The sequence below is a fragment of the Festucalex cinctus genome, chromosome 6 (genome assembly GCF_051991245.1).
Source record: "Festucalex cinctus isolate MCC-2025b chromosome 6, RoL_Fcin_1.0, whole genome shotgun sequence".
NCBI classification, from domain to species: domain Eukaryota; kingdom Metazoa; phylum Chordata; class Actinopteri; order Syngnathiformes; family Syngnathidae; genus Festucalex; species Festucalex cinctus.
In genome coordinates this window covers 10894689-10922500 of record NC_135416.1, presented here as the reverse complement: position 1 = coordinate 10922500, position 27812 = coordinate 10894689, and the positions used below count along the sequence as shown (strand labels likewise).

The 27812-nt window shown below is 39.4% G+C and overlaps 1 protein-coding gene across 30 annotated transcripts in view; it reads left to right on the top strand.

The window, feature by feature from the left end:
* Positions 1 to 27812, top strand: part of LOC144021419 (receptor-type tyrosine-protein phosphatase delta-like) — a 202966-nt gene that overhangs the window by 168845 nt on the left and 6309 nt on the right. For 14 of the 30 annotated variants that reach the window (XM_077525689.1, XM_077525681.1, XM_077525680.1 and 11 more), the window contains 14 exons: positions 56 to 280; positions 360 to 520; positions 1011 to 1022; positions 1634 to 1746; positions 1847 to 1888; positions 2862 to 2959; positions 7787 to 7910; positions 11326 to 11501; positions 13547 to 13570; positions 16200 to 16319; positions 17896 to 18050; positions 20655 to 20940; positions 25913 to 26091; positions 26168 to 26294. In XM_077525689.1, the coding sequence (XP_077381815.1) occupies positions 56 to 280; positions 360 to 520; positions 1011 to 1022; positions 1634 to 1746; positions 1847 to 1888; positions 2862 to 2959; positions 7787 to 7910; positions 11326 to 11501; positions 13547 to 13570; positions 16200 to 16319; positions 17896 to 18050; positions 20655 to 20940; positions 25913 to 26091; positions 26168 to 26294 (1842 nt within the window). The remainder of the gene's footprint in view (positions 1 to 55; positions 281 to 359; positions 521 to 1010; positions 1023 to 1633; positions 1747 to 1846; positions 1889 to 2861; positions 2960 to 7786; positions 7911 to 11325; positions 11502 to 13546; positions 13571 to 16199; positions 16320 to 17895; positions 18051 to 20654; positions 20941 to 25912; positions 26092 to 26167; positions 26295 to 27812) is intronic. The other 16 variants (XM_077525698.1, XM_077525699.1, XM_077525700.1 and 13 more) reach the window with 3 other exon arrangements.

Sequence of the window (27812 nt, the reverse complement as noted above, 5' to 3'; positions counted from 1 at the left end):
TTTATATCAAACCTTCTAATTATTCCTGTCATTTGTGCTGTTCTTCCAACATCAGTTGCTGAGAGAGATCAACCGAACCAGCGTGAGCCGAGCCCTCCGCATCCGCAGACAGGCCGGCCAATCGGATCCCAGAGCGTACGTCAGCGCTCACTTTAAAACCCTCCCCCCGGAGTTCACACTCGGCGACGGGCAAAACTACGGCGACTTCCGCAACCGTCCGCTGCAGAACGGCCAGGAATACGTCTTCTTTGTGCTCGCCCTGCTTGACCTTTCGGAGAACGTAAGATACAAGCGCATCTTTAAAGTTTGTCAAGTTTGATTTTGAGATTTTATCATTCATATCACGCGCTCTTCCACAGACCATGTTCTCCACTAGCCCCTATTCTGATCCCGTGACGTCATCGGGTGTGGACCCGCAGCCAATGGTTGATGAGGAAGAGGGTCTCTTGTGGGTTGTTGGTCCCGTGTTGGCCGTTATCTTCATCGTGTGCATCGTCATTGCCATCCTTCTCTTCAAAAGGTAAGCGCAGCCTGATGAAATGATAGATAGATAGATAGATAGATAGAAAATTTAGATCCTTTTCAGTTTCCAATGTAGGATGTCTTGCCAAATGATTGTGAGCTAGATACATTCATCAAACCTTATCACTGTTTATGATAATTATCAGGCCTCCCGGCTGAAGCTTTGTTAACGCACATGAATAATTGCTGCAGCAGCAGATGCGGTACGGGGAAATGAATATCCATGATGCTAATGATCCAAAGTTCAGGATGATCACCGGACATTAGCGAGCACCTTGATGCTGAGTGATGTTTTAAATATACATGCACCCAATGGAGATGCTTTTATAAGGCAATGATAGGATGATGGATTCAGATTGTTGTCTCTTGTTGTTTAATAATAAATAATTGTAAAAGAGAAGAGGAAGTACAATAATAGAGCACAGATAATAATGTTGTTCATTCTTGTCTTTGCCTCTTTGTGCTCCTCTTCTGCCGACTGGATCCAGCAAACCTGACAGGTAATAAACTCTAAAGTTTGATTTATCTTTATTTTTTTTATTATTCAATAAATCACTTATGTTTATGTGTGTAACAGTCATATAAAAGTAAAAAAAAATGGCAACAGTTCATTTCCATGAAAGTGCGTGTGAATGCTGACAGATATTTTCACAAAACCAAAATGCCAAAGAAAGAAATGGATTAACCACTAACAGTTGATATATTTTGGTACATCATCGTAATCCCCAGTTTGCTTGTAACTATCATTTTGCTTTGACAGTAAGTGGTACAAACATGTCCTCTCAAAAAATGTAATTGCCTGGCTTTTTCAAATTTTTCGCTATTATCTTGTGACAGCCAAAACCCAGTATTTCCAAAATAATTACTCACCTCGTTGCGTTATTTGAATGAGTTTTAAGAACAATCAGAAAAGTAATACAATGAGTAATTTATGTTTGTAATTTTTTAAACACTGCTGCTAGTCTCTCAACATTCACACAACAAACAACCAGCAACACTTTGAGAATTGAGTATTGACAAGCATTATACAAATTTTAATTGTACTTTTTTATACAACGCTAAAGTGAATGAAGTTCAACTGCATGTAAAAGTTGCCCGATGTTACTCCCAGGAAACGAGCCGAGGCCGAGGGCAGGAAGAGCAGTTTCCCCTGCAACAAAGCTATGTCGTCTCACCATCCCACTGATCCCGTGGAGCTGCGTAGAATCAACTTCCAGACTCCAGGTAAGCACATCTGCGCAGAAACGCCGCTTTGAGAGCAGTGTTTGTTCTATTTTTTTTTTGTGTGTGCTTTTCTTTAACTATGCGATTGTTTCCCTTTCAGCCTACTGCGTATCAGTGTACCGTGGTTATCGGCGTTTGTCAAGTTAGTCGTTCTCACAGTCCACCAAAGATTTGCTGTCATCGTTTAACTCCTCGCCAGTTCATTTCTCTCATGCTTTTCGATCTGTCTGTGTTCATTGTAGACGTTCATGCTAACTAACTTTCATCCCACGTAGGATGAAGCTGCTTGAATTGACAACATGTCGTCAATAAGCTTTTGTTATACAGTGGAACTTCTAACTTTTTTTCTTCCTCACTAGCCATATCTTGAGCTGCTAGGACAGGGACAAGTGTGTTGTTGTGTTTCATATATTGCAATAAGTTCAATTTCTGGTTATATGCTTGTCATCAAGAAAAAAAAATTATTCATAATGCTTTCTAGTTCTCACTAGATTAAGTCTTGAGACATGTTTTTTTTTTGTTTTTTTTTTACAAAAAATGTCAATTAAAAAAAGCACAAAAAAAGGCAGAAATATTAGAAACACGTTTCAGTCTTAACTATAACCACAATAGTCATGTCAATCCAATGTGACAGTTATTGTATTTGTCAGAGCAACTTTTACGTGAAATAAACTCGCCTGATGCACTTTAAGTCTTGCAACTGTAATGTTTGACTTGAGAGGCAATCAAGTTCAGAAGTTCCACTGTACTTTATTAAAAGTGTTTTTTTCCCCAATGTTAAATTTTTAACCGTCTGTGTAAGCGCCTTTTTTTTTTTTTTTTTTTTTTTTTTTTTTTTTTAAATCTCCACCAGCCGTGTTGCATCGACTCAAAGGACATGTTCTTGTGCCTCAGTAACTTCCCAGACACGCACATTGTTCTTTCTGTCTGCTTTGGCGAGAGAATGGTCACTTAACAAGAAACACTTCCATTCGCTTTCTCCGCTGTGACTGTGGTCGCACTAAAAAAAAAAAGAAAAAATATGAGGATCTTCTTAACTCTCTTAACATTTTCTTTTTCAAAAACACAAGTGGAGTTGTACATGTTCCAAAATGGCCTCTCCTTGTGCTCGGCAGGCATGGCAAGTCACCCACCCGTCCCCATCTCGGAGCTGGCAGATAACATTGAGCGCCTCAAAGCAAACGACAATCTCAAGTTCTCACAAGAGTACGAGGTAAGAATGCCAATCGTTTGCCCCCTGAGAAGCTACAACTTGAGGAGTTTCTCTGGCCCATATCCATGTTAAATTGGGATCATCATTTCTTGCCCAGTTTTAATAAGTTTGGATGAAATTCTCGCAGAGTTTCTTTGCATTCTAGTATGTACTATAGCAGCACTATAAATGCTGGAGGGGCCACACATTTTCATCAGTGCTACTCGGGATTGGGGGGTGATGTTGGACCACGCACTTTCTAAAGAAAAAAATACTATTTTCCATATGGACAAAATACGAACTTATATGTAAAATATGTGCTCTTAATAGAGTTCATTTTTCATAATGCATTTCTCAATGGATGTATAAAAGATCTGACTATCCTAGCCCAACAATAAAGGGTTTGAAGCAAACAATATAACCGTATATGGCGATGGTGATGAAAATTACCATTCAATGACAGCACAAAACTGCTGAACAGAAAATTAAATGCAATAATTTATTTTGTGCATTTTTTTTTCACAAAAAACAACTCACTCAAATTTTGATGTACTCCATATAATTACAAACTGCATAATCATGTTGTATACGGCAGTCAGTATAAGACCTCGTGTAAGTGACATGACTGCCATCTAGTGGTGAATGGTGATATTACAACTAAAACTACAGTATGCATATTTGTAGTAGTGGGTATATTGAATGCTTATCGGCATTTTCTGAAGGATTCTAAAGGGTTTTTTTTCAAGTTTTTTTTTTTTTTTTTTTTTTGCCACTTGCCCTTCCCCGTACTACAGTATATTGACAAACTCTCACGACGCATATCTTTAATTGGGCCGTGTAGGAGCAGCAATACTTTAGTCTGTAAGGCCTTGACTTTGCAGTTTTAAGATTCATTCATTCATTTATGTATGTATGCATGTATTCATTTTCTGCCACTTATCCTTTTCAGAGTTGTGATTGATCTTGGGCTTACCTCAGCTAACTTTGGGCAAGAGGCCGAGTACAACCTGCACTGGTTGTCAGTGAATCACAGGCCACAAATAAACATTCACACAGATGGGCAATTTAGTTTTCCCGATTAACCTCACATGCATGTTTTTATAATGTGGAAGTATACTTTACATTACTCTGACATATTTGTGAGAATATTTCCTCTCAGGGTTTTGTAAATTAAAGATGAAATCAAAATTAATTACCAGCTGAGCTAGCTAGACCCCCCAGTTCTCTCCTAAATCTTAATTCATCATCTTATGAAGATAATTTGCATAATCATATGCTTCCAACTTTGTGGGGACCGTTTAAATGAATGCCAGTGCATGAAGCAAGGTACATAGAAGAATGCTTGACTGAGCTTGCTGTATAAGCACTGATGACCTCTGACCTCACATGTTCTTCTGGATGAATGGACATGCTGTAAAAGATTGAAGCAAGTATTCCCAGAAGAGTGGCAAATGTAAATTGGAAAACAACTGCATGATTCATAACGGCCTTCTGTCCCATTACTTTTGCCATTGTAGCACACTGTACTGTATATTGATCAAAGGGATGCAAGATTGAGCACATTTCCCATTCTGCTGTCATGCTCTTATCCACACACCCCAAAGATGGAAATTGAAAATGCAAGGCTCAAGGAAAGTTTGCTTACAGCCAGATTGTTATCCGGTCCACTGGTGCAGAAAGAGGAGAGGCAGATAGAAATATAAAGGCACTGCAGCCTCACCACGAGACGCATAAAGCCAGTCAATGTGCGCTCATCTCAAGTTTTTCTTGCACCGCAGTCCACGTCCATCACAGAAAGACTCCCCAGCAAAATCAAGCTAGCATCACAGCTAGCTCCACAGAGAGATATTAAGCAGGGTTTTGGATCAAGGCTGGATTGAGTGATGGAGACATGAGCCTCTTAATTGGCTCCCGCACAAGATGGAGCAATGATGTGTGGCAATTGTATGGAGGAGGACGACGGCAAGAGCACATTATAGCAAAGAGAGTAGAAAAGCAGCTTGAGGGTGTTGGAAAGGCTTTGGGGTGAGAGCATGGAGAGAAGGATGGACGAGCCGGTGTAGGAAGCAGCCGTGCGGTTTGAGCCTCTGCATGACTGTGTGCTTTGTTCGCTAGCGAGCCCCTAACGAGCGAGCGGGAGAGATGGATGGCCAAGGCATTGAGGGGGAGAGCAGAAATGATTGCGGTGAAATAATCAGACACACATGATATCGGGCAGAGCAACAGGATCGGCCTCAAACACGCACACCCACAGTACCACCCCTGTCCACCCCCAGCCCCCACCCCCCCAACCAAACCGTAATTATGTGTCGTATAATATTCACAATTGCTAAATTGCGCTGGCTCTCGTCCTCATCTCTCTCCATTGACAGCTCCATAATGACCTCATGTCTGCCTCTCCCAGCTTGCAGAGATGCTTGCACTGTAATTACCCTCCAGGAACTTCATGTGTTGGTCTAACACAACTATCCTCTCCTTCCCAGAGGAATCTTTTTCAGCGTGTATCATCTTTCTCTGCTGGTTGTAAACAGCGGAAAGTCCCGACATCATTTCGGTTCGATTTCTTCAAACTTGGCCTGCGTTTCCTTCAGTCTTCACTTTGTACTAGTACTTGATTTGGAACGGTCAGTCAGCGGTGAGTTGCAGTTGGACAAAATGAAACTCTACTCTCTGGTTGCCTGCAAACCAGTCCAGGGTGCACCTCGCCTGCTGCTCAAAGTCAGCTGGGATAGGCTCTTGCTCACCCACAACTCTTAATGAGAATAAGAAAAGTAAATGAATGGATAAAAAAGTGTGTTGTTGGTTTATTAAAACAGCATTCAAGCACGTCAGTCATTACAGATAGTTTACTTTTGTTTTAATTTTCACATGAAAAATTTTAAACCTTGAAAGATGACTTTCTTTACTTGAAAAGAAATGCGGAAAAAAAACAACAACTTTGAATTGTCTCTGTCAGAGTTATATTTGTGGGAATGCTGAAGCATCACATTGTGATTTTTATTCTCCACACTTTTGTTGCACAGTTGGTAAAGCGCATTGTCCAGTAACCAGCAGGTTATAATTTCATAATTTATCTCTCAGTTTACTTCATAAGCATTCCACATGCATTCAATTCTTAGCATTCAGCTATTAGCATTCAGCTTTCAGCATTCCCACGCAATTTCTCCAAGAAATTGCACTTAGTCTCGTTATTATTGTTGGTTGTGTTGTTGTGTTTACATCAGTGGTGCCCAAGTCAGGTCCTTGAGAGCCCCTATCCAGCCTGTTTTCCATGTCTCCCTCTTTCTGTGCAGCTGAATCTAATGATCAGCTCATCAGCAGGCTTGTAGAAGCCTAATTAACGATTGTGATCATGAATCAGGTGTGTTAGTAGAGAGAAACATAGAAAACGGGCTGAATAGGGGCTCTTGAGGACCAAACTTGGGCACCACGGGTTTACATTGTTTTGTTAAATATGTGGTGGAGATATAACTTTTTTTTCTTTTAAATAGCACTGGCATCCAGTGGAATCCTCTAAAATCATCTCATTTCAGGAGACCCCAAAAACAGCGATTTGGTCAACCATTGCATCGTCAAAGACAGCAAGCCATTTTAAACAAAAACATGAAATTTATCAAAATGTTGCATAAGAGGTTCTGGGCCAACGTCAACGATACACTAAAGAATTACAAAAAAAATATTGAATAAATATTTCACAAAGTATCAAAATCTACTGGAGAACTATATTTAAAGATATTTAAAAAAAACTATCTGCCTAACACTGTCAGAATGATATTTCAAGAGCAACGTAACAAGATATTCCAAAAATGACAGTCTGTCAAATTGTTGAGTTCGGTTGGGATGGCCACTTTAACTCGAATAAAATGTACCAAGATTTAAAAAAAAAGAAGAAAAAAATCGGAAAATTGCATTTTTGGAGAATATTTCTGAGTGATGATTATCGAAAATCTGGTCAAAACACCTTCAAATATATAGTGAAACAGCATAATTGATCATTTCTCAGCCCTTCTCCTTGACCCTTTGGTTTTCTCTGCTACGAGAGGAACCTTTTCTCTGATTGGCTGACAAGTTTCAGTTAAAAATATCCACCAATTATCATATGGGGTGAAATTCCAAGTTGACTCTTCAAAATTATCACAGACATCTCTTGACTTAAAGAGTGCAAATTGAACATATTTTTTTTCTTGAGAAGAGCATTGTGGGCAGTAAAATAGGTCATAGGTATAGTATTCTGTTTTTTTTTTCCCCCCCTTAATATATTTGTTAGGGATGATCTCTTAGAGGTATTTGAAGTGCTCATTCTATTTACTAGGAAAATTCCACAAAGATTGGTGGTTGCTTGAGTTTTTAGTGTCTTTGTAAGTTTCTTTTTATTTATTTTTTTTAAAACTAAAACATTTTAAATGTTTAAATTGGAACAATTTAGTAGCTGCTGAGTGTGAAATAAAATGAGCAAAGGGCTCACTTTAAGCCAACACAAGTGTATATTGTGTGTAAACCTTGATCAATCTGGAGCTATAATGGACAGGAGGTGCATTTTGCAACCTTTCTTCAAGCTCCAATACATGAAACATTCCCATCCTTGCTCCTCTACATGTTGTTCCAGATGTCATTTCAACATTTTCCTTCAAATCATGGCACCCAAACAGCCCATGCTGTGGTGATTTGTCAGACTAGTGCAGCTGCCAGACCATATGCAGGAAGAACCATTTCAAAAACAATCTTTCATTTGGAGTCCAAACACTGCCAAGTGCCAACATGCCTGTGAACATCCTCCAAAACAAGCACGAGTCCCCACGTTTGTTCCCTGACTCTTGACGGTAACTTTTGTCTTTTTGTGCTTTGCAGTCTGTTGACCCCGGTCAGCAGTTCACGTGGGAGAACTCCAACTTGGAGGTGAACAAACCAAAGAACCGCTACGCTAACGTCATTGCCTACGACCACTCCAGGGTGATCCTCTCTGGCATTGAGGGTAAGCCAACGTGTTTGTGTGTGGGCATTTGCTTGCACGAGCTCGCTCTCATTTCGTGTTTCAAGTGGGAAAAAAAAATAATAATAGAGCGTTTAGTTTAAGTTCAGAGCTCGCAAACAGAACAAATATTAGAGTTAGGGGTGTCAGGTGGTTAAAATCTTTAATCGTAATTAATCACTTGACTTTAATAGTTAACTCACGATTAATTGCAAATTTTATGTCTGTTCTAAATGTATAATCAAATATTTTTTCTAAGTTTTCAAACGCTTGTTAACATTAAAATGGAAAAAAAAGTTACACTAACAGTAATTTCATAATACATAAAAATTTTGTTAAAATTAAAAAGATGTATTGTACTGTAAAAAAAAACAAAAAAAAAAACGAGTGTCATATTGATTTGTGTTGAGGTCATTTTTCTGCCACTAGATGGCATAATTGCATTTGTAAGACATTAGTGACAGCTCAGTCACTCATACTAATATATCTGTACACTTAAAATAAACATGTTTTGTTTATTTTCTATTTTTTAACTTTTGTGTTCGTAAACTTTAGTATATTATTATGATCGAACCATTAGGGAGTTTTTGTACTTCTTTCAACTCCTTTGGAACATGTAAATTACGATACTATTGATGATTTCTTTTGCTTTTCCTTTTCTCTTTTTTTAACTACAACTAGTATTTTATACTTGTGGTATGTTTATATGTTCAATAAAACCAAATCAATCAATCAATCGAATTACCCCAGTACAGGCTTTCCAAGTAAGGGGCGGTCATTAATCGTGTGTTAAAAATTAGTGTCATTAAAGGAAGTTTAAATTATCTCAAAATTAACACAATAATTTTGACACCCCTATTTATAATTTATAGACACTCTCTGTACTGATGTAATTTCACGGTAAATGAGAGAGAAAGAAAAAAAAAAGTCTCTCGAAACACATTCAACCACTTCAGGTGTGACAGACCCGAGGCAGAGAAACTGGCAGCACCAATTTTGAGAGAGGGAGGAAGTGGGAGGCCAAGCCCAAACAGATGAGCCTTATCTGGGCACAGCATGTGTGAGGAGCCCCCCCAGCCTGACTACCGCTTGGTCCTCGGCACTTTCTCTCTTTCTGCTTGGATCTCTGCATAAAAATATTGTGTATACACACACACACATACAATTAAGCATGCACATATAATTATGCAGAAGCTGGGCACAGCAACAGATACGCATGTTCACTAACAGACTGCTCTGTCCCTCTATCTCCCGCACACACGCACTTCCTGGGAAGTTTCTTCAGCTGCCAAGCGACTCATGGAAAGTCTGTGTCCATATGCGTGTGTGTGTGTGTGCGTGCTGCACAATGCGCCAAATCAAAGCTTTTAGCCTTTTACAGACTTTTGATAAACGTTGACTCGCACTTTTGCTGTCTTGATAGCTCCGCATGTGAAATGACTAGAAGAAGTTCTTCCTCTCAAGATCCCTGTTACACTCAAGAAATATTTTAGTGGCAACGAGAGGAAGCCATTTTGGAACATTTTGAGTAACAGTAGCACAAATACTCAGTAGTGGTGTACCAAACATCCAAACATCACGATATGATATATGATATTATCAAAATATGAAGGTCACGATAAGATCATTATATTGTGGGGAAGTTGGTGATTAAAAAAAAAAAAGTCACAATATTGTTTAAAAAAAAAAAAAAAGAGCAAAAACTGTCTCAGAAAATTTGAATATTGTGATAAAGTCCATTATTTTCTGTAATGCAATTAAATAAGCAAAAATGTCATACATTCTGGATTCATTACAAAACAACTGAAATATTGCAAGCCTTTTCATTATTTTAATATTGCCGATTATGGCTTGCATCTTAAGAAAACTCAAATATCCTATCTCAAAATATTAGAATATTTCCTCAGATCAAGTAAAAAAAAAATGCCATAAGCAGCAATATTAAAACAATAGAAGGTTTGCAATATTTCAGTTGATTTGTAATGAATCCAGAATGTATGGCATTACAATTGCATTACAGAAAATAACAGACTTTATCACAATATTCTAATTTTTTGAGACAATCCTGTATAAATAACCTACAATCTCTAATAATATTGACTTGGTTCGCGAGCATATTACGTTCCCCTTCATCTGACCATTAGCGTGGATTTTAAACATAAAAGGGCCAAAACATGCCTTGTGAAAATTAAACTGCACTAAAAACCTAGCCACCAGAGGGTGCTAAAACTGAACAAATGGAAATCAACCCAACTTTTTTTTTTAACACGTGCTGCTTTTAATATCGTGACATGATGATGACGATATATATTGTGGCAGTTTTAATATCGCGATATCACGATATTGGCGTTATCGTTACATCCTTAGTAATCCGGCCCACTGAATATTTACATTATCAAAATCAAAACGCCGGTCATATTTGTTGCATAATTTTCATGTTTCCAAAAATTGGTTAAGATGTCAAATGTATTCCATTTTGATTTCGGTAAATAATTTATCTCATGAATCATTTGTTGTAAATTAAAAAAAAATAAATGAAGTAGTAAATTTGAAACATGTATTTATTATGTTTTATTTATTCCTATTTAAATATATTTAAATACATTTAAAAAACATTAATTTTTAAGTGATGATTATTATTATAAAAAATATATATCACGAAAATGTTTTCATCCTATGGAGTTGCAGAGAAACAAACACTCTTCAAAAACTAATGTACAGACTTCATTTACCTTCATCTATCAACCGTCGGCATTTTGTCACTGTTCATTTAAATTGCTATCAAAACATGCAGAAAAAAAAAGTAGTTTGTGTGCCCCACTTTGGCATAATCAGGTCACCGCTAACTGCGTGTGCGTGTTTGTACGTGTGCGTTTTCAAGTGTGTATTTCTTGTGCATGTTTGTTTGTTTGAGCTATGACTCAGTGATTTTGGGGATTATGGTATTAGGCCCCAGATGAGCAGGACTGATCCGAAATCAAACACACACAGATGGCCTCTCACATCACATACACACACACGCACGTACGCATGCGCACACGCAATCCCTTCCAGGACACAAGCAGTGTCAGCCTCGTCTTAACACACAAGCGGCCTTACAGTCATATTGCCATTCAAAACCGCACATCAGAGTATGCTCAGATTAGACGCGTGATCGTCTTAGCATGTATTATAAAACAAGACGACTGAACAATCCAACAGCAAAGGGACTGTGCCCTGTGAAAACATTAATCATCCTGTCACAACCTCGGTCGAGCCATTCATTATTGGGACATAAACCTGCGTTCATGCTTTTGGACTGGGAATAATCGATATCGATTGATCCACAGGAAATCAACATAACAGTCCAGTTTATCGGTAAAGAAAATCTCTATAAAATGTCACATTCCAGAAGTCGTCATGTATTCTTCATGTGCAGGTGTCCCAGGGAGTGACTACATCAACGCTAACTACATCGATGGGTATCGGCGTCAGAACGCCTACATCGCCACTCAGGGTTCCCTTCCGGAGACCTTTGGGGACTTCTGGAGGATGGTGTGGGAGCAGCATACAGCCAACATTATCATGATGACCAAGCTGGAGGAGAAGTCCCGGGTAAGATATGGCAGATGGAAAAACAAAGACAGTCGGCTGGCAAACACGATGGATGGAATTGAAAAGCATGAAATGTATTAGTCACAAGGGGATACGATTCCATACACATTTATATATTAGGGGTGTCAGGCGAATAACATTTTTAATCGTAATTATGCATGACAATAGTTAACTCACAATTGATCACACATCTGTTTTAAATGTACAATAAAATATTTTTTTCAAAGGTTTCATACTCTTGTTAACATAAAAGATGTTATACTAATAGAACAGTAATTCTATAATAATTCATAAAATTGAGTTAAAAGATGTATTGTAAAAAAACGAGTGTGATATTGATTTGTTTTTTAGGTCATTTTTCTGCCACTAGATGGCATAATTGCATTTGTAAGACATTGGTGACAGCTCAGTGCATTTTTATTTTCATATTAAGCTCTATCTAATCTTTAAAATTCAGTAACTTGTGAAATTCTGCACATTTTGAAAATTGTAAAATACAACTTGAGCCCAATCTCCACAAATATATGCATTGTTATTACGAGGGGTGGGAACCTCTGGTTACCTCACGATACAATACAATATGCGATACAAGGCTGACGATAACAATGATCTCACAATATGATGACACTGCGATTATTGATATATTGATGAGGTGATAAATCCACGATAATCTGCGATACGTTTACCGTATTTTCCGCACTATAAGGCGCACCCATTATAAGGCACACCTTCAATGAATGACATATTTTAAAGCTTTTTAAGGTGCTACAGTAAAGGCTGGGGTTACGTTATGCATCCATTAGATGGTGCTGCGCTAAAGGGAATGTCAACAAAAAAGTCAGATAGGTCAGTCAAACTTTATTAATAGATTACAAACCAGCTTTCTGACAACTCCATTCACTTCCAAAATGAATAAACAGCTGTTTTATTATTTTCTCTGAGGTAAAGTATTAGTATTAGCTAGCGATCCAAGATAGCGGGATCTTCTGTTCACGATAGCGTCTTGACAGCGAGACCTGTGGCGGCGCAATATTGATCTATATATAAGGCGCACCGGACTATAAGGCGCATGGTCAGCTCTTGAAAAAATTGAAGGCTCTTAGGTGCGCCTTATAGTGCGGAAAATACGGTAATCATCAAATAATAATAATAATAATAAAACTAAGCTCATGAGTCTTCTTCGCCTGAAGATTTCTGTCCATTTCCCCTCCACTCTTATGAGGCGCTCCCCCTAGTGAATCCATCGGGAGACAAAGTATCACGATTTATCCCGATATCGATATATCGTCACACTCCTAATCATTACATCACTGCTAAATTTTGATGTGGTCGTTGCGACTAGAATTCCCCCAGTATGCACATGCTTTCCGAATAAGGTGCATCAGTTGCATGTTAAAAAATAGCTGGCAAGACATTCACTTGCATGAGCGATAGGCAGCAATTTGTGAGGAAATATCATGGAACATTTCAACGTTTATAGGTTTAAAATTAGAACCATCCAGCACCAGAATTCCTAAAACATATTATTCCAGTCAAATTCAAATCCCACATATATTCTTACGCGGACATAATGAGGGAGGAGGTTTGAAAGTTAGATGACTGGGGATTGTTAAAAGCAGATTGAAGAGCCAGAATGTTTTATTGTTCATGAAAGGAAATTCCATTAAGGAATAGTAGAAGGACGCTTTGTGATGCTGTTGCTTACCAAAAGAACGACAGAATGAGAGTCTAATAGTAATGGAGGGCGGTTACAGGCACATCAAATTGGGTAATGAATTAGAAAATATTCCGCTTCAAGGCATTCTTGTTGCTAATTTGATTTTCATGTAAGAAAAAAAATGAACAAGACTGGCTCAGGGTTTAAAAAAAAAAGAAAAGAAGGAAATAATGAATCATTCTCATAGAGTACTGTATATGTGTTTTGTAGCAAATGATCCTCTCCTCATCTGTGCTTCTTTTCCTGTTATTAACCTGTGCATTGTGCTCACGCTTGTTTCCTTTCCAACCTTCTCCAACTGTCTCTGTTGTGTCTCTTTGACCCTCAGATGCCCTCTTATTTCTTCTCGAAGGCAAGATCTCGCTTTCTCTCCTTTGCTAATCCCTTTTCAAATGCACCCTCTCCTCACATGGTTTTCTCCTTACCCTCCCCTCTCTATTCTGTGCTTCTTTTTTTTCTTTTTTTTGCTGTTCCACCCTGTGCAATAGCCCAATGCGATGAGTTGAACTATGTTCAAAGCACCACAAGTCAACCAGGGCTGACTTAGGTTTCTTGTTACCACTGAAGTTCAGAAAGCGTGCACATTAGCGTCTACACTCGCATGATCGCACCTACAAATGTGCTTCCTGTCTAGCTGCGGTTCAGTAAAGTGTGTCGCGTTAAATTTCATACACCGGCCCTTTAACGGACAACTTTATAGCATCTGTAAGAATGAACTATGTGGCACATTTGCTGCAAAGAACATCAACTGCCTCGTAAAGATGACGAATTTGCATCTTCTGAATATTTGCTTGGCTCCTTAGTGTTTTGAATGTTTACTAGCGGAGCTGGAGACTTGCCAGGGGAAATGATTTAATCACTTTTAACATCCGTCCACATTACGTTATTATGTGTTTATGCATTAACAACACTGATGATCATCGGATGGGACCCATACACAGCTAAAATTAGAGTGTTAAAACTTAAGGGTTACATTTTTAGGAGTTGATTTTATCTCCTGAAGTCTAAATATAATATTTTTAGGGTTTGATGGTGTCCAGAGTAGGTGTTATTGTACAGCACAGGTCTCAAACTCCAGTCCTCGAGGCCCGCACTCCGACAGGTTTTGGAGGTTTCCCTCTTCCAACACAAGCTGATTCCAATCAACAGGATCGTTATCATGCTTATGCAGAACTTGCTGATGAGCTGATCATATATCAGCTTGTGTTGGAGAAGGGAAACCTCCAAAACCTGTCGGAGTGCGGCCCTCCAGGACCGGAGTTTAAGACGTATGTTTTACAGAGTTGATCGTCTAGTGTTGGATTAACTCTGCAGTAATTTAAGTAACTAACTGAACACAATGGTAATCGGTACACACTTGCATAGTGTCAAATCAACACTAACCGGTGTTGATTAGTGTTAAATTTCTACTACCATCTGTCAGGAATGGGCCAGGAAAGGTCAGGATCAGGTGGAACAAAGGGATAAGAATGATAATTGGAGATGATAATATTATAGCCTGTTTATCTCTATCTTTGATCATTCTCATAAGCTCTTATGAGCCACACCACTTAACCTCCTTATTGAGAACGACGCCGACTAGGTAAATACGTGGGGTTACGTTATGCGTCCATTAGATGGTGCTGCGCTAAAGGGAACGTCAACAAAACAGTCAGATAGGTCAGTCAAACTTTATTAATAGATTACCGTTCAACTCCATTCACTCCCAAAATGAATAAACAGCTGTTTTATTATTTTCTCTGAGGTAAAGTATTAGTATTAGCTAGCAATCCAAGATGGCGGGATCTTCTGCGAATGCGTGTCACCGATAGCGTCTTGACAGCGCCATTATTTTTCCCCTCTTTTTACTGAAAATGAATATCGGCTTCAAATATTTATCGGCCTCCTTAACTACTAATAATCGGCATCGATATCGGCCCTGGAAAAAAAAAACATATCAGTCTATCTCTAGTGTAAAACATGTAACGCTTCCAAAACTCTTGTTAACTATAGTGTAGAGTAGACCAATATAGACACTTTTGAAGTGTTACATTTAACTCTGTAGGTGTTGGATTGATCAATAAAGATGACTTGACTTGAATGAACTGGCAATTTTGCTGTGAGGATTCTTCTTTTAAATGCGCCACACAAAAGCGCAGTTCTGCTGGTGGCCTGCACACCAAAATCTGGCATCCACACCAGACATGTGCTGTCTGCATATACGTTGAGTACTTAAGTGTGGTTTTTCAACCCACCCCCCACCACGGTAGCCCATCCTTGTCCTGATCGTGTCTGAAGGTCTGGTGGGAACACGGTGGAAAAGCTGTAATTACAGCCCCAGTGTCCCAGGCCAAAATGCTTAATCCTCAGTCTGGAGCAGCGGAATGCAGAGCGAGCTGAGCCGAGCTGCGTTCCGTCTTTGATGTGAGGACCGGAGGGATCAGCGAGCAGCGTTTGCTTTGGCCCGATTCTGCCAAGGCGCTCGTACGCTCCACCGGGACGCTTCGCTCTCTTGTGGTCTCCGAGGCCGAGCTGAAGAACTACAAGTTACGGTGGCGTGATGCGGGGGGGGGAATTTCAAGGTGTTTTTGGGTGGCGAGGCCTGCCATGTCGTCTTTCGGGGATTTGTGAGGTTGGAGCGTTAGGGCCACGTCGAGTCAAGTGATACTAGCTCAACTTTTCCAGCTCTGTGGTGGATCCCTTGTGAACGTTTGCCAGGCGTATGGAAGCTTCCTGGTGCACAGTTTTAGGGTATCAGACGCTACTTGCGCAGGATCACACACGTTTGAAAAAGCTATCACTTCTCACATGCACTAAAACCTCTTTCACACCGCAATAAGCACAGTTTTATTCCAACACTTCTGTTTGAATTTTGCAAAGTCTCACTGATCTGTTTTAATCCCCCAACCCTTTTTCTTTTCTTTTTTTTTCCGTGTACACACTGTGCTCATGCACTTCTTTCCCACAAAGCAAGCGCTTGATGTCCCTGTCTTCATTCTTAGGTGAAATGCGACCAGTACTGGCCAACCCGAGGCACAGAGACGTACGGCCTCATCCAGGTCACTCTGCTGGACACAGTGGAGCTGGCCACCTACTCTGTCCGGACGTTTGCGCTTTACAAGGTAATTGCGACATGTGCAGTCAACCGCATCGCGGTTTACCAGTGCGTATTGATCCCTTCAAATATTTATGCTGCTCGTGTATTGATGCGCACTTGCTGCCACGTGACGGTAGCTACATGCATGCGTTGTTGATTACATCGCTCACACAACCTGAGCAATTTTATTTTCTTATTGTGTTAGAGAATGTGGCAAATGTGGCTTTTTAGTTTATTTATTTAATTTTTAAATTATTTCAGTTAAAGTAGTTCTGTTAAATGTAGGCACAGTAAACCCCTGCTTTTTTGCAGGGGATTGAGAGAAATAGAAGAAAAACTCAAGTAATTGATTCCCCTCAAAACATGTTTATAATTGCATTGATTAATAGTCTAAAGTATAATTTACCACAAACTCCAAAATGATTTTATATCACTGTTTCTATTAGCCAAGTGAAGTTGGCTGTCGCACAGTTAGACTGCAGTTTGTGCTAGACTTGTATTGGGCACAAAAATAGGGCACTTTATGTGCACTATAATGTAGAGCTGTCAAAATTAATCGACAAGTAATCGATTATCAAATTAATTGACAACTATTTTAATAGTTGAGCAATCGTTTGGAGCCATTTTTTAATTTAAAATTGTCCAAAATCGCTGACTTCAGCACGTCAGCAGTAATTATTCACTGATTTCTGTTGTCCTTGATGAAAGAACACTGATTATTTTCTGTTTAATCAAAATAAGACATTTGCAACCACCTGTTTTTACTTTGGAAAATAATGACCTAACCGGTAACTTAGTACATCAACCCACCCCCTCCTTTATTTTTTTTTGTCACTATACGAATACAAAGTACGAAATAAACACCAATCACTGGTTAAGAAACAGTAATCGGGGGAGGAAATGCTTTTGTAATGCACTTTAATGCAAAATTACAATGAAACTGATCAGTAAATTAATCGATTGAATAATCAATAGATTAATCGATTCTAAAAATTACTACTATACTGTGCGATAGTACAGCAGGTCTATGAAAAATCAATTATTTTTCCTCTCTCCTATTGCTAAAAAAAACATAAACAAAAAAAAAAAAAAAAAGATTTTCATGATACTCCTATTAGAACCAGCTGCTGTTCCCACACACCCCATCATCAAGTGTGTATTAATCAGCCAATGCTCTATTTGCTGCTATGTGAATTACAAAACAGAACGACAGAACATGGAACTACTGACCTACTTTGAAAGATAGGTCACTCGACCACTGGACGCTGTGTACTATTTGATGGGGTCAGGGAAGACCAACACATTTTGGGATGTAACTGTATTTCAGTCGTCCTGTGAACAAACATCGCCTAGAAACATGACATTTAGAAGGAACATTAATTGAACCTAAATGAACAAAATTTTGCTTATGTACACTAAATCCTTGAAAAATGTTTTTTACATATTAGCTACGTATAAACAAGAACACAAACTCCACATGAGAGCGATCTGAGCAGAGCGAGAATCTCTTGACTGTGCACCCGACGTGCTAACCACGCAGTATGTAGTAACATGCCAATCATGTTTTCAAATCACATTGTTACATGTCATTTGGTTTCCAGAGTGGCTCCAATGAGAAGCGTGAGGTTCGCCACTTCCAGTTCACAGCCTGGCCAGACCACGGGGTACCCGAGCACCCGACTCCGTTCCTGGCCTTCCTGCGAAGGGTGAAGGCCTGCAACCCTGCAGATGCGGGGCCCATGATCGTCCACTGCAGGTGAGCGACACGTGACACTCACTAACCCGAATGGTTTGTAAATCCAGGCTGGACAATTTGTTACGTGATAGGGCACGAATGATGTTTGCCGGGACAAAATGGTGGACAAAAATCCTGACTGTCCTCGTGCAACGACGAATGTACTGACTAAATGAATTGATTCAACTCAACTTTATTTATAAAGCACTTTAAAACAAGCATTGCTGTATACAAAGTGCTGTACATGAAACAGAAATCGTGCAGTGAAGAATAAGAAAAACAAGAGCAAAGCAAACATTTTAAGTGAGTGATGAATGTGCCATATTATTTTTAGTGAAACAATCATTCATACATTTTTTGCATAATTATTCAAGTCATTTTGAACAAAAAGTTAACGACTTATCACTATTAACACTTAAACTCGGGCTTGATCTCTGTTGAGGAATGTGTAATAAACGTGTGGTCTGTTTGTTAGCAGCTAGCAAGCCAAGGTATCTTGAAGACTTCGATATACAGCAAGACGAGTATATCAGGAAACAAACCATTTCATGAATGACAATTTACACCATGAAAGTAGTGATGGATGTACTGTTTCAAGCAAAAACAACATCCCTTAAGCTTCCACTTCCACTTTGCCCACCAACAAACTCCATTTTTTTGTAGTTAGTGGCTCCAAACGACTGGTTTCAATAAATCGCAGTAATGTAGTGTCCTACTCAGGATGTTTTTTGTGACACTTGACATATTTCCAACCTTTTAACAAAAATGCTCGCCGGAGGTCAAGCTCTCTACATTCATTTCTTATGGGATTCTTGCCCTCCGGGAAGGTGCAGTGGGAGCTAAGCAGTGACGTCAGATGGAAGGGTCTATACCGCCACCTACAGCAGCGGAGTCCCCTCTCAATATTCGCGAAAGAAACGCGAAAATTTTTCAGTAAATTTTCAGTAAATTTGCTTAAAAAAATTCAATGGATGGAAACAATTGGAGGGAAACCTGACGACAGACAGACAGATTGACACCCACAACCAAAAAACAAACAAACTGCCACGAAACATCTTGTACCGTAACAGTTCTATTTTTACAAAGTTTACGCTTCTGAATTCACAGCATCCAAGGAGACTCTAGTAGTGCTATCACCAATAAAATGTGGGGTTATTCGTCTGCAAACGGTACACAAAGGAGGCTCATTAAATTGGCAGTCAGAGTGTATAATTAACCGTAGTGGCGGTGGTGGTTCTTCACTCCACAGCCTCATTTTATAAATCCACTCCAATCCAACTGTGAGCACTAATGGATCCTGAACCAAACCACAATTGGACCTGCTGTTATGTAAAACCTTTGCGTTCCTCCCTCAGTAACCTCCTTCTCAAAGCTGCCTGTATGCTGACCTTATTTTGCATAAGCAGCGTTTACTGCTGTCCACTGGAGCCGGTATGGGTTCATAAGTTTACAGTCAAATACTGTCAGATCAGGAGGAGGGAGAATTTCTGGAAGACTTGTCATTACCGAGAGCTGAAAAGGAGGCTGTTATTTGCAGTAACCAGGATGGGAAGACGATAGAAGGTTGCTGAGGGAATATGGGCCAGAGGCTCCCGAGAGGAAGAATTAGTGCGGTGAGATGCAGAAGGCAAAAAAAGGGGTATTGAGACAATGATTGAGAGGAAGAGTTAGCGAAGGACTGGGAGTTAAATGATGAGCTATGAGCAGAAGGAGAGTAGCGGAGGGAGCGCGGCAAAATAGGCGAGGTCAAACTGTGGACACGGCGAATGGAAGTGGTGAATTAAAGAAGAGGAAAGGTGCAGGCTGATGGCTGAGTGTGTGAAAGGTACTTAGAGGGAAAATGAAGAGGGAGGGCGGTCAAGGCGAGGGGGGGGTGAAAAGGTTGTCGGAAGAGAAGCTCGTCCTAATCTTTGCTCGCAGTCAGATGGAGTATCTAACAGGATTAGCAGGCAAATTTAATTATCTCGCCAAGCCTCCGTCATAATGTGCCTTAACGTATCAAGCAGCCTGGGAATCAAACAATGGGCCAAAATCTCATTCCGCCGCAGTCAATCTCACAGCCCCAATATTCATTCTGCCATTTAAAAGAGTTTTTTTTATTCACTTACAGGAACCTGCTTGCTAAGGAGGTTTTACCAATTTGCTACCAGCACAGCAGAAATGAGTAGCAATTTAGAGTTGTTCATATTTGGACTGTGTGGAGATAGGAGAGTATGTACACATTGAACAGTATTCACATGGCTCGTGCTGACTCATCGCCGATGTCAATTTTTCTGCACAAATGTTGCTGGTTTGCATGTTTTGACACTTCATCTAAGAACTTGTGCGCTGCAGTACAGTAGTGCTATTTTGCAACAGAAGGTATTTCAGGTCCCTTAACCCAGTGCAAAAAAGTCCATCCATATTTTGAAAAGAGCTAATGTTGATTATAACACGTTACTTTCCAGTCATGCAAGTCCAAAGTATTAGTTAAGTCAAGACTCATAAACACAAAGTCAAAATTAGTGACCTAAGTCGACTTGAGTCAACTCGTGCGAATCGAGTGCCCCACTGCCGCCTTGACGTGATGTTTTTTTTACAATGCGACGACAACATGAAATGAAACTCCCACATTTACCCATTCAGTGCCGGAGTGGGCCGCACAGGTTGCTTCATCGTGATCGACGCCATGGCAGAACGCATCAAGCACGAGAAGACGGTGGACATCTACGGCCACGTCACGCTAATGCGCTCCCAGAGGAACTACATGGTCCAGACGGAGGACCAGTACATCTTCATCTACGACGCGCTGCTGGAGGCCGTGACCTGCGGGAACACGGAGGTCCCCGCCAGGAACTTGTATTCATACATCCAGAGGCTGACGCAGATTGAACCTGGCGACAATGTGACCGGAATGGAGCTGGAGTTCAAGGTGAGCGATTACCGACGATTGATTTTGTACACAGGAAGTTAGAATAAATTGAGAGTCATCGAGCTGTCCATTTCCTGTACTGCAACTTGCTGGAAGAAATCAGGTTATGTAAGCCTTGACAATACCAAAGGCCTGTTCTTGTTATGATCTGGAGTTGGATCCCAAAAACGCAAACACAAACAAGACCTTAACTATTTATTCACATCGAGAGGCGTGGAACAAACTTGACTAGATGAGAAACAACGAGAGTTGCACAGAGGAATAGAGGTAATAATCCGACAAAGACACACAATTCTCAGACAGGCTTATATAGACAACGAATCGATCTGATTGGCTGTGGCTAGACATGTGGTTAACAGGACTGAGGTGGTATGATCTGATTGGCTGTTAACCAGATAAAGAGATTCAAGATTCCTGACATCACATAGTTTCTGACATCACATAGCTTAAGACCAGTTGAAACTAGTCTTAACCTATGTGATGTCAGATGCTATGACTACGGAATGATGCTATGACTAGGGGGTCATAGCAGTAAGCATAACCCTTGCATGACCCCAGTTATCACAGTATAAGCATAACCCTTGCATGGCCCTAGTCATAACAGTAAGCATAACCCTTGCATGACCCCAGTCATGACAGTATAAGCATAACCCTTGCATGGCCCTAGTCATAACAGTAAGCATAACCCTTGCATGACCCCAGTCAATGAATGATCATATTTGTTCTACGTGGAGATTCTGCATGCACTCCCAGTGTAAAACTGATGCAGCATTATACAACTCTGCTACTTATCTGCTGGAACAGCGGCGCATCCCATGATTTGAAATTTGAACTTACTTTTAATAGATCATAACTCTTGAAGCTCTTAAACAATTCAAAAAGACACACACAGACAGCAGGTTAATGATCCATGAACTTTACATCCAAGCCTAATTGTGAAATTGCAACGTGAAGTAAATTATGACGAACGTAAGATGACTTTAATGAGAGGAAAGAGCCGTTTGTCCTTGAATTGTTCATCACCAACTAGCCACTCTTCGTATTGTGGCTTTTTATTGGAAAAGCTTAGTTGGGAAACCTCTTCGCAAGAAAACCCTGCATGCTTGAGCGTAGATTTTTCTGACCTTGACAGTCTCTGACAGCATCTTTCCCGAGGCAGTTATGGGCTCTTTTGGCGCCCCCTCTGAGAGTCTTCATATAGTCCAGACGCATGGTTGAAATTGAAAAGGATTATGGGATTTCACCTTCTGATTCAAAGGAAAAGACCATTTTACAGGCTGTTTTAGGAGGCAAGTCTTGATAGCCAGTAAAAAAGTACAGGTAATGTTGTCCCAGAAGTTGAGTTTTTGAGTAAAAGGTCACCTCTTCATAGTCAAATAAAAGCCTGTTTCAGTGAGCTCCTCCGCCGATGGCCCACAATTCCCGTCCTGGCAGCAGCCGTCTCCAAAGAATGACAATGAACTCTGCGCCCTCCTCCGAGCTGTCTTTCCAGTCTTGCATTGATGGAAAACACGCGGCCGGGTTGCTTCATTCATCACATTCCATCTCGGTGTTACTGGGCACCGTGGACCAACACATGGAAATGCACTTTCCATCACTAAAGTTGTAAATCTGACATCGACCGCGTGAATCTCGAAGAACGCAATCTGTTCCAGCAACTCCACCGCTGATGCAATGGAGCTAGAATTGATGAATTCAAAAATATATTTGAACTTTTTTTCTACAAAAAAAGACTGCTAATGATAAATAAATGGTGACAATCGTATCTTACTGCTTTTTGAATGCAAGTTTTCTTCTCTTAACACCTTTAGTATATTTGTGGTGAATATATTTCATAAAAAAATAATCCTTCACTCAGGTACATTAATTTCCCAAATATAAACACGCACCCTGCATATTATGTAGGGTGACCAAATGTCTTTTGGCCACTTTTTTTTTTTTTTTTTAAACATCCTATCCCCCACAAATAGGAGGGGGGTGGAAGACTGTGGACTCCTCCCAAGTCAATCGCGATGGGTGTCGGGGGGGGGAAGTCAGGTTTTGGGTGTGCAAGTTTTTATTATATATCTTCTTTTTTTTTTTTTTTGAAAGAATTGCAGGAGCAAAAATGGTTGCACCTACATTATATTGTTATTTTTTTCATTTATCAAGAGAATCCATTATTTTATTTTATTTTCTATCCATACTGAGGAGGCATACGTTCAAATAGTTATAATGACATCTTTGAACTTTTAAGCAACAATTACGTATCTTGAGGTCGAGCCGAGTGTCATCTTTTTTGGAAATCCAAACATACCTATAACATACCTCCCCCCAAATTGCCGTTCAAAAGCTGATTTCCCTTTTTTGTACTCGTATTATACGCTTCCCCATTTGCTGGTATCCGTACTCAAAAATTGAAGTCATTTTTTTCCACGCTCATGTTGCACCTTGCTAGCTCTCTTGCTAGATGTATCTGTGAGCTGTTGACACTTTATGTTGTGAGACAAAACCCTTACATGGTGTCACAAAAAAAAAAAAAGAAAGAAAGAAAAATGTCCCAGATAGGTGGCTATTGTCTCCAAGAATGACCGAACATTGTAAATATGTGGTGAAAAATACTTCTTGCCGTCTGGTTTCGTCTTGTTTAAAAATGTATTATTTATAGTTATAAACATATTGGAATTAAAGCACAGCTTTATCACAGTCCCTATGTTTTTATATTTTAGATGGACTCGCGTATAATACCGTTACACCCCCTCAATTTTGGATTTTGAGCAAAATAATGGGTCGTTTACTCAAAAATACAGAAACTGGAATCTTCCACTCATGACGGCAGTTTCGTGTGACTTCAAAAACGTATTCTTTTCCAAAAGTTCTCTCCAAACCCCTCAGCGGTTCAACTTGACTGGGGTTGCACTGAAGTCTCAAGGAGCCTCACTTCACATGAATATTATTTTTCCTTCTGGCTGCCAACCGGGCATGATTTCATCCGGACCTGCTCGAAATAATGACATGTTTTAAAGACAAAATGGTCTGTTTGTCCCGGATTGTCTTGATAAGACCGTCTTGATTGTTGATGATCGAAACCAGACTTGAGAAGTACCAAAATAAGCGGCATCTAAACTGGTGGGGTTTTTTCGTTGGGATTTTCCCGCTTTGTTGCGTCTTAAGGAAAATAAAGTTTGTCTGTTTCTTCCCACAGCATTCCCATAGCCACCAATATTGGAAGCTTATTTTGTGGGACCTTATTGTTACCAAGCGAGGGGTATTGTTTCAATCCCCCCGGAGTCTGTGGTTTCTCTCCGCCTGGTCTCTGTTGTTCTCTCTCGTTTGGAGACGTCATGCATTGGTCAAGTGTGAGAAAGTGTTGTGCGCGTGTTCCGATGCTACGGGATCAGTTGAGGGTCACACATGTACAGTGAGACAAGATGGGGCCTTGTGGTTTCCTGCTCCCAACTTTGGAGTCTCTTGCTGTTTCTCTCATTTGTCTTTATTATGCGCCATTCCCTTCCAATGCCCCCATCCCATAATATTCTCTTGTTTATTCACTTGTCTGACTGTATACCCCGAGGCTGGCCAGTAAATAGGATTTTTCTCATTTCACTTGTGCACTGCGCCAGAAAACTTGCATGAAAAGACATTTCAGTGAGGCTCTGTCTGGGCTGCTTTTCTGTCTTCCATTCTTTTGCCTCAATTTTTGTCATGCACTGGGAGTAATGATCACTTTTTGTTGCTACGCTGTAATGTCACACTTTGCTATTAACATTACTGTAATATTTTCCTTGCCACTATATCAGTACCCCGAGCGGAATTGCATTTTAACGTTGGGGCGATCATTTGTTGTGTTCCACTTTTTTACATTTTGATTTTATACCACTTACTGTTTTAGTGTGACTGGTTAACTTTTCAGTCTTCGGATGAAACAGCCATTAAACAATATAAAACTACCACTGATTGGTGTTTACATGTTAAGTATTAGTAGTTCGTAGTACGATGTTATTATTATTATTTTTTTGTTGTTGTTGTTGAGTTGCTGGTTTTTAGTTTGTGATGTTGAATAGCCAGGATCCTTTTTTTTTTTTTTTTTTTATACATAAAGCTGTTGACATTTTATTTTGTGTAAAATGTAGGAAATTTAGAATTATAATTAGATTTTATTTTTTTTATTTTATTTTATTTTTATTTTTTCCATGTTACTGTTGACATCTTATTCTGTGGAAAATGCAGCAAAATTTATAACTAATTATTTGTTGTTTTATTTTGTAGTTAATTTATTTTTATTTTTTATTTTTTTTATTTAGGATTAGGGCATTTTGTATAGAATAGTTTTTTCTTTGCCCCACAATGGGTGTATTCCAGTTTTGCAGCTGCAAAGTGGATACTAGCAGCTAAAAAAAATAATCATTTACATGCAGGGTGAGAGTGTATAAGACAACTGTATGTTAATAATAAATCTTACATGTGAATGTCAAACTGTACAAGAATACATACAGTAGCTACAATATACAGTATGCAGAACTGAAAAGACTTACAGTAGTATTCACTTTTGTTGCCAGGTGTTTACCTATTAATAGCTGTATTTTTTATTATTTTGAGGGAAAATACATTTACACTGTTGCGCTCCTGTAACATTCCAACACTCCTTTTCATTGTGTCAAAGTGTAATTTCTTTAGTGTTGTCACATAAAAGTATATAATTGAATATCTGCAGAAATGTGAGGGGTGTACTCACTTTTGTGAGACTGTAAATTAACACACAAAAAATGTTGGCATTGCAGAGACACATGATAATAAAACTTAGCATGTTTATATGTGGTTACAATTAACATAATATGAGTGTCATGGCATATATTGCTGTTTTGGTGACCAACAGAAAAGTAGCTCAGTGCAATTAATAATAGAACAAATGACTAAACGTGAATTTCCTGTCACTGTTAAGCGTGCTCTTACCCTCCCGTCATCTGCGCCTTGTCATCTTTTTGTGTGCCAGCGTCTGGCCAGCGCCAAGGCCCACACGTCGCGCTTCGTCAGTGCCAACCTGCCGTGCAACAAGTTCAAGAACAGGCTGGTCAACATCATGCCCTACGAGACCACGCGCGTCCCCCTGCAGCCAATCAGAGGCGTGGAGGGGTCCGACTACATCAACGCCAGCTTCATCGATGGATACAGGTCAGTCACGACTTGTTGTCAGCTGCCATAGCGGCGTCCTCGTTATCCTTGTTTGTAACGCCAAGTGTGATTATAGGCAACAGAAGGCCTACATAGCGACACAAGGCCCGCTGGCGGAGACCACGGAGGACTACTGGAGGATGTTGTGGGAACACAACTCCACCATCGTTGTCATGCTCACCAAACTGAGGGAGATGGGACGGGTAAGGATGCTGCCACGAAAAAGCCGCCATCGTTTGCTGAGTCATCATTTGGTTATTTATTAATTTAATTCTATTAAATTCATTTTTTTTGTATTGTATTAATAAATTGCTAACTTCATGATTTAATTAATAATAATAATAATAATAATAATAATAATAACTTGACTAAGTGCAATTTCTGGAGAAATTGAGTGGGAATGCTGAAAGCTGAATGCTAAGATTTTGAATGCATGTGCAATGCTTATGTAGGAAATTGAGAGATAAATTATGAAATTATGACCTGGTTACACATCAGACACCTGATAATGATACTAAGTTATATGTTTAGAAGTGGGCGTGGAAAGTGATACTTAGAAAAAGTTCAATGTCTGTCCCATTGAAAATGAATGGGGAAAAGTTGATATTAAATGTTAAATTGTTTAAATACTGTAAGTAATGTGGAATCAGACAATATATACCCCGGGAGGCTTGAATTTTTGATGCTAGTTGAAATTTGAACAATGTAAATTGGAAGTATTATGTGGGAGTTGTTATGCGGCAAAAAAGTGTGGAGAATAAAAATCACAATAACATATGCTGACGCATTCCCACAATAATAATAATAAAATGGCATTTAAAATAGAGAATGGATTTTGATTTTATTATTAAGATGCACAGTATGTCCAAATGTGGCCAATTTCATACTTTTTCAGTAGCCAAAAGTCGACACGTTTGGTCAGTCCTCACTCACGTTGATCTGTTATTTTCACAATTTTTTTTAACCAATCTAAATCAGATGCAATGTTAATGGCCCGTTTGCCCGTTTTGAGCTTTATCTTCGTCTACAAATGTAATGGCCCATTTTCATATTCAAATGTGGTCTTTGAGCACCAAAGTTTGTTTGTTGTTTCATTGTTTTCCTTTCGGCCAATCTTCCTCAAACTCTAATTTTTCTGATTTTAAGGTGCTTTTATTAGTTTTTAAATGTCTTAACGGTCTTGGCCCATCTTATTTATCTGACTTGCTTTTACCCTATTACCCCTCGCGGCCTCTGAGGTCTTCTGGCAGCGGCCTTTTAACTATTCCAAAGGTGAGGACCAAGACACATGGTGAAGCTGCCTTTAGCCACTATGGTCCTCACCTATGGAATGGCATGCCAGAGAGCATCAGGTCTGCAGAGAATATTTATGTTTTTAAGAGGAGGCTTAAGACTTACTTTTTTAGTTTGGCATTTGATTGACCTTTTTTATTTTTATTTTATTTTATTTTATTTTACTTATTATTATTTTTACTTTTTTATCCCCTTTTATTTATTTAACTTTTAATCTATATTGTCCTGTAGCTTTGTTTTTATTTATTTATTTTTTCTATCGTGTTTAACCGTTTTCTTTTAGTGTTTAAATGTTTTTATTTGGTAGTTATAAAATTTTTAGCTCCAGTGTTTTCTCATGGGGGAGCCTCCACAGTGAGAGGGATGCTTGGTCTTCATCCATCTCACTGTGGATGAACTCCTCCTGGGTGCCTTTCCTTACAGGGTAC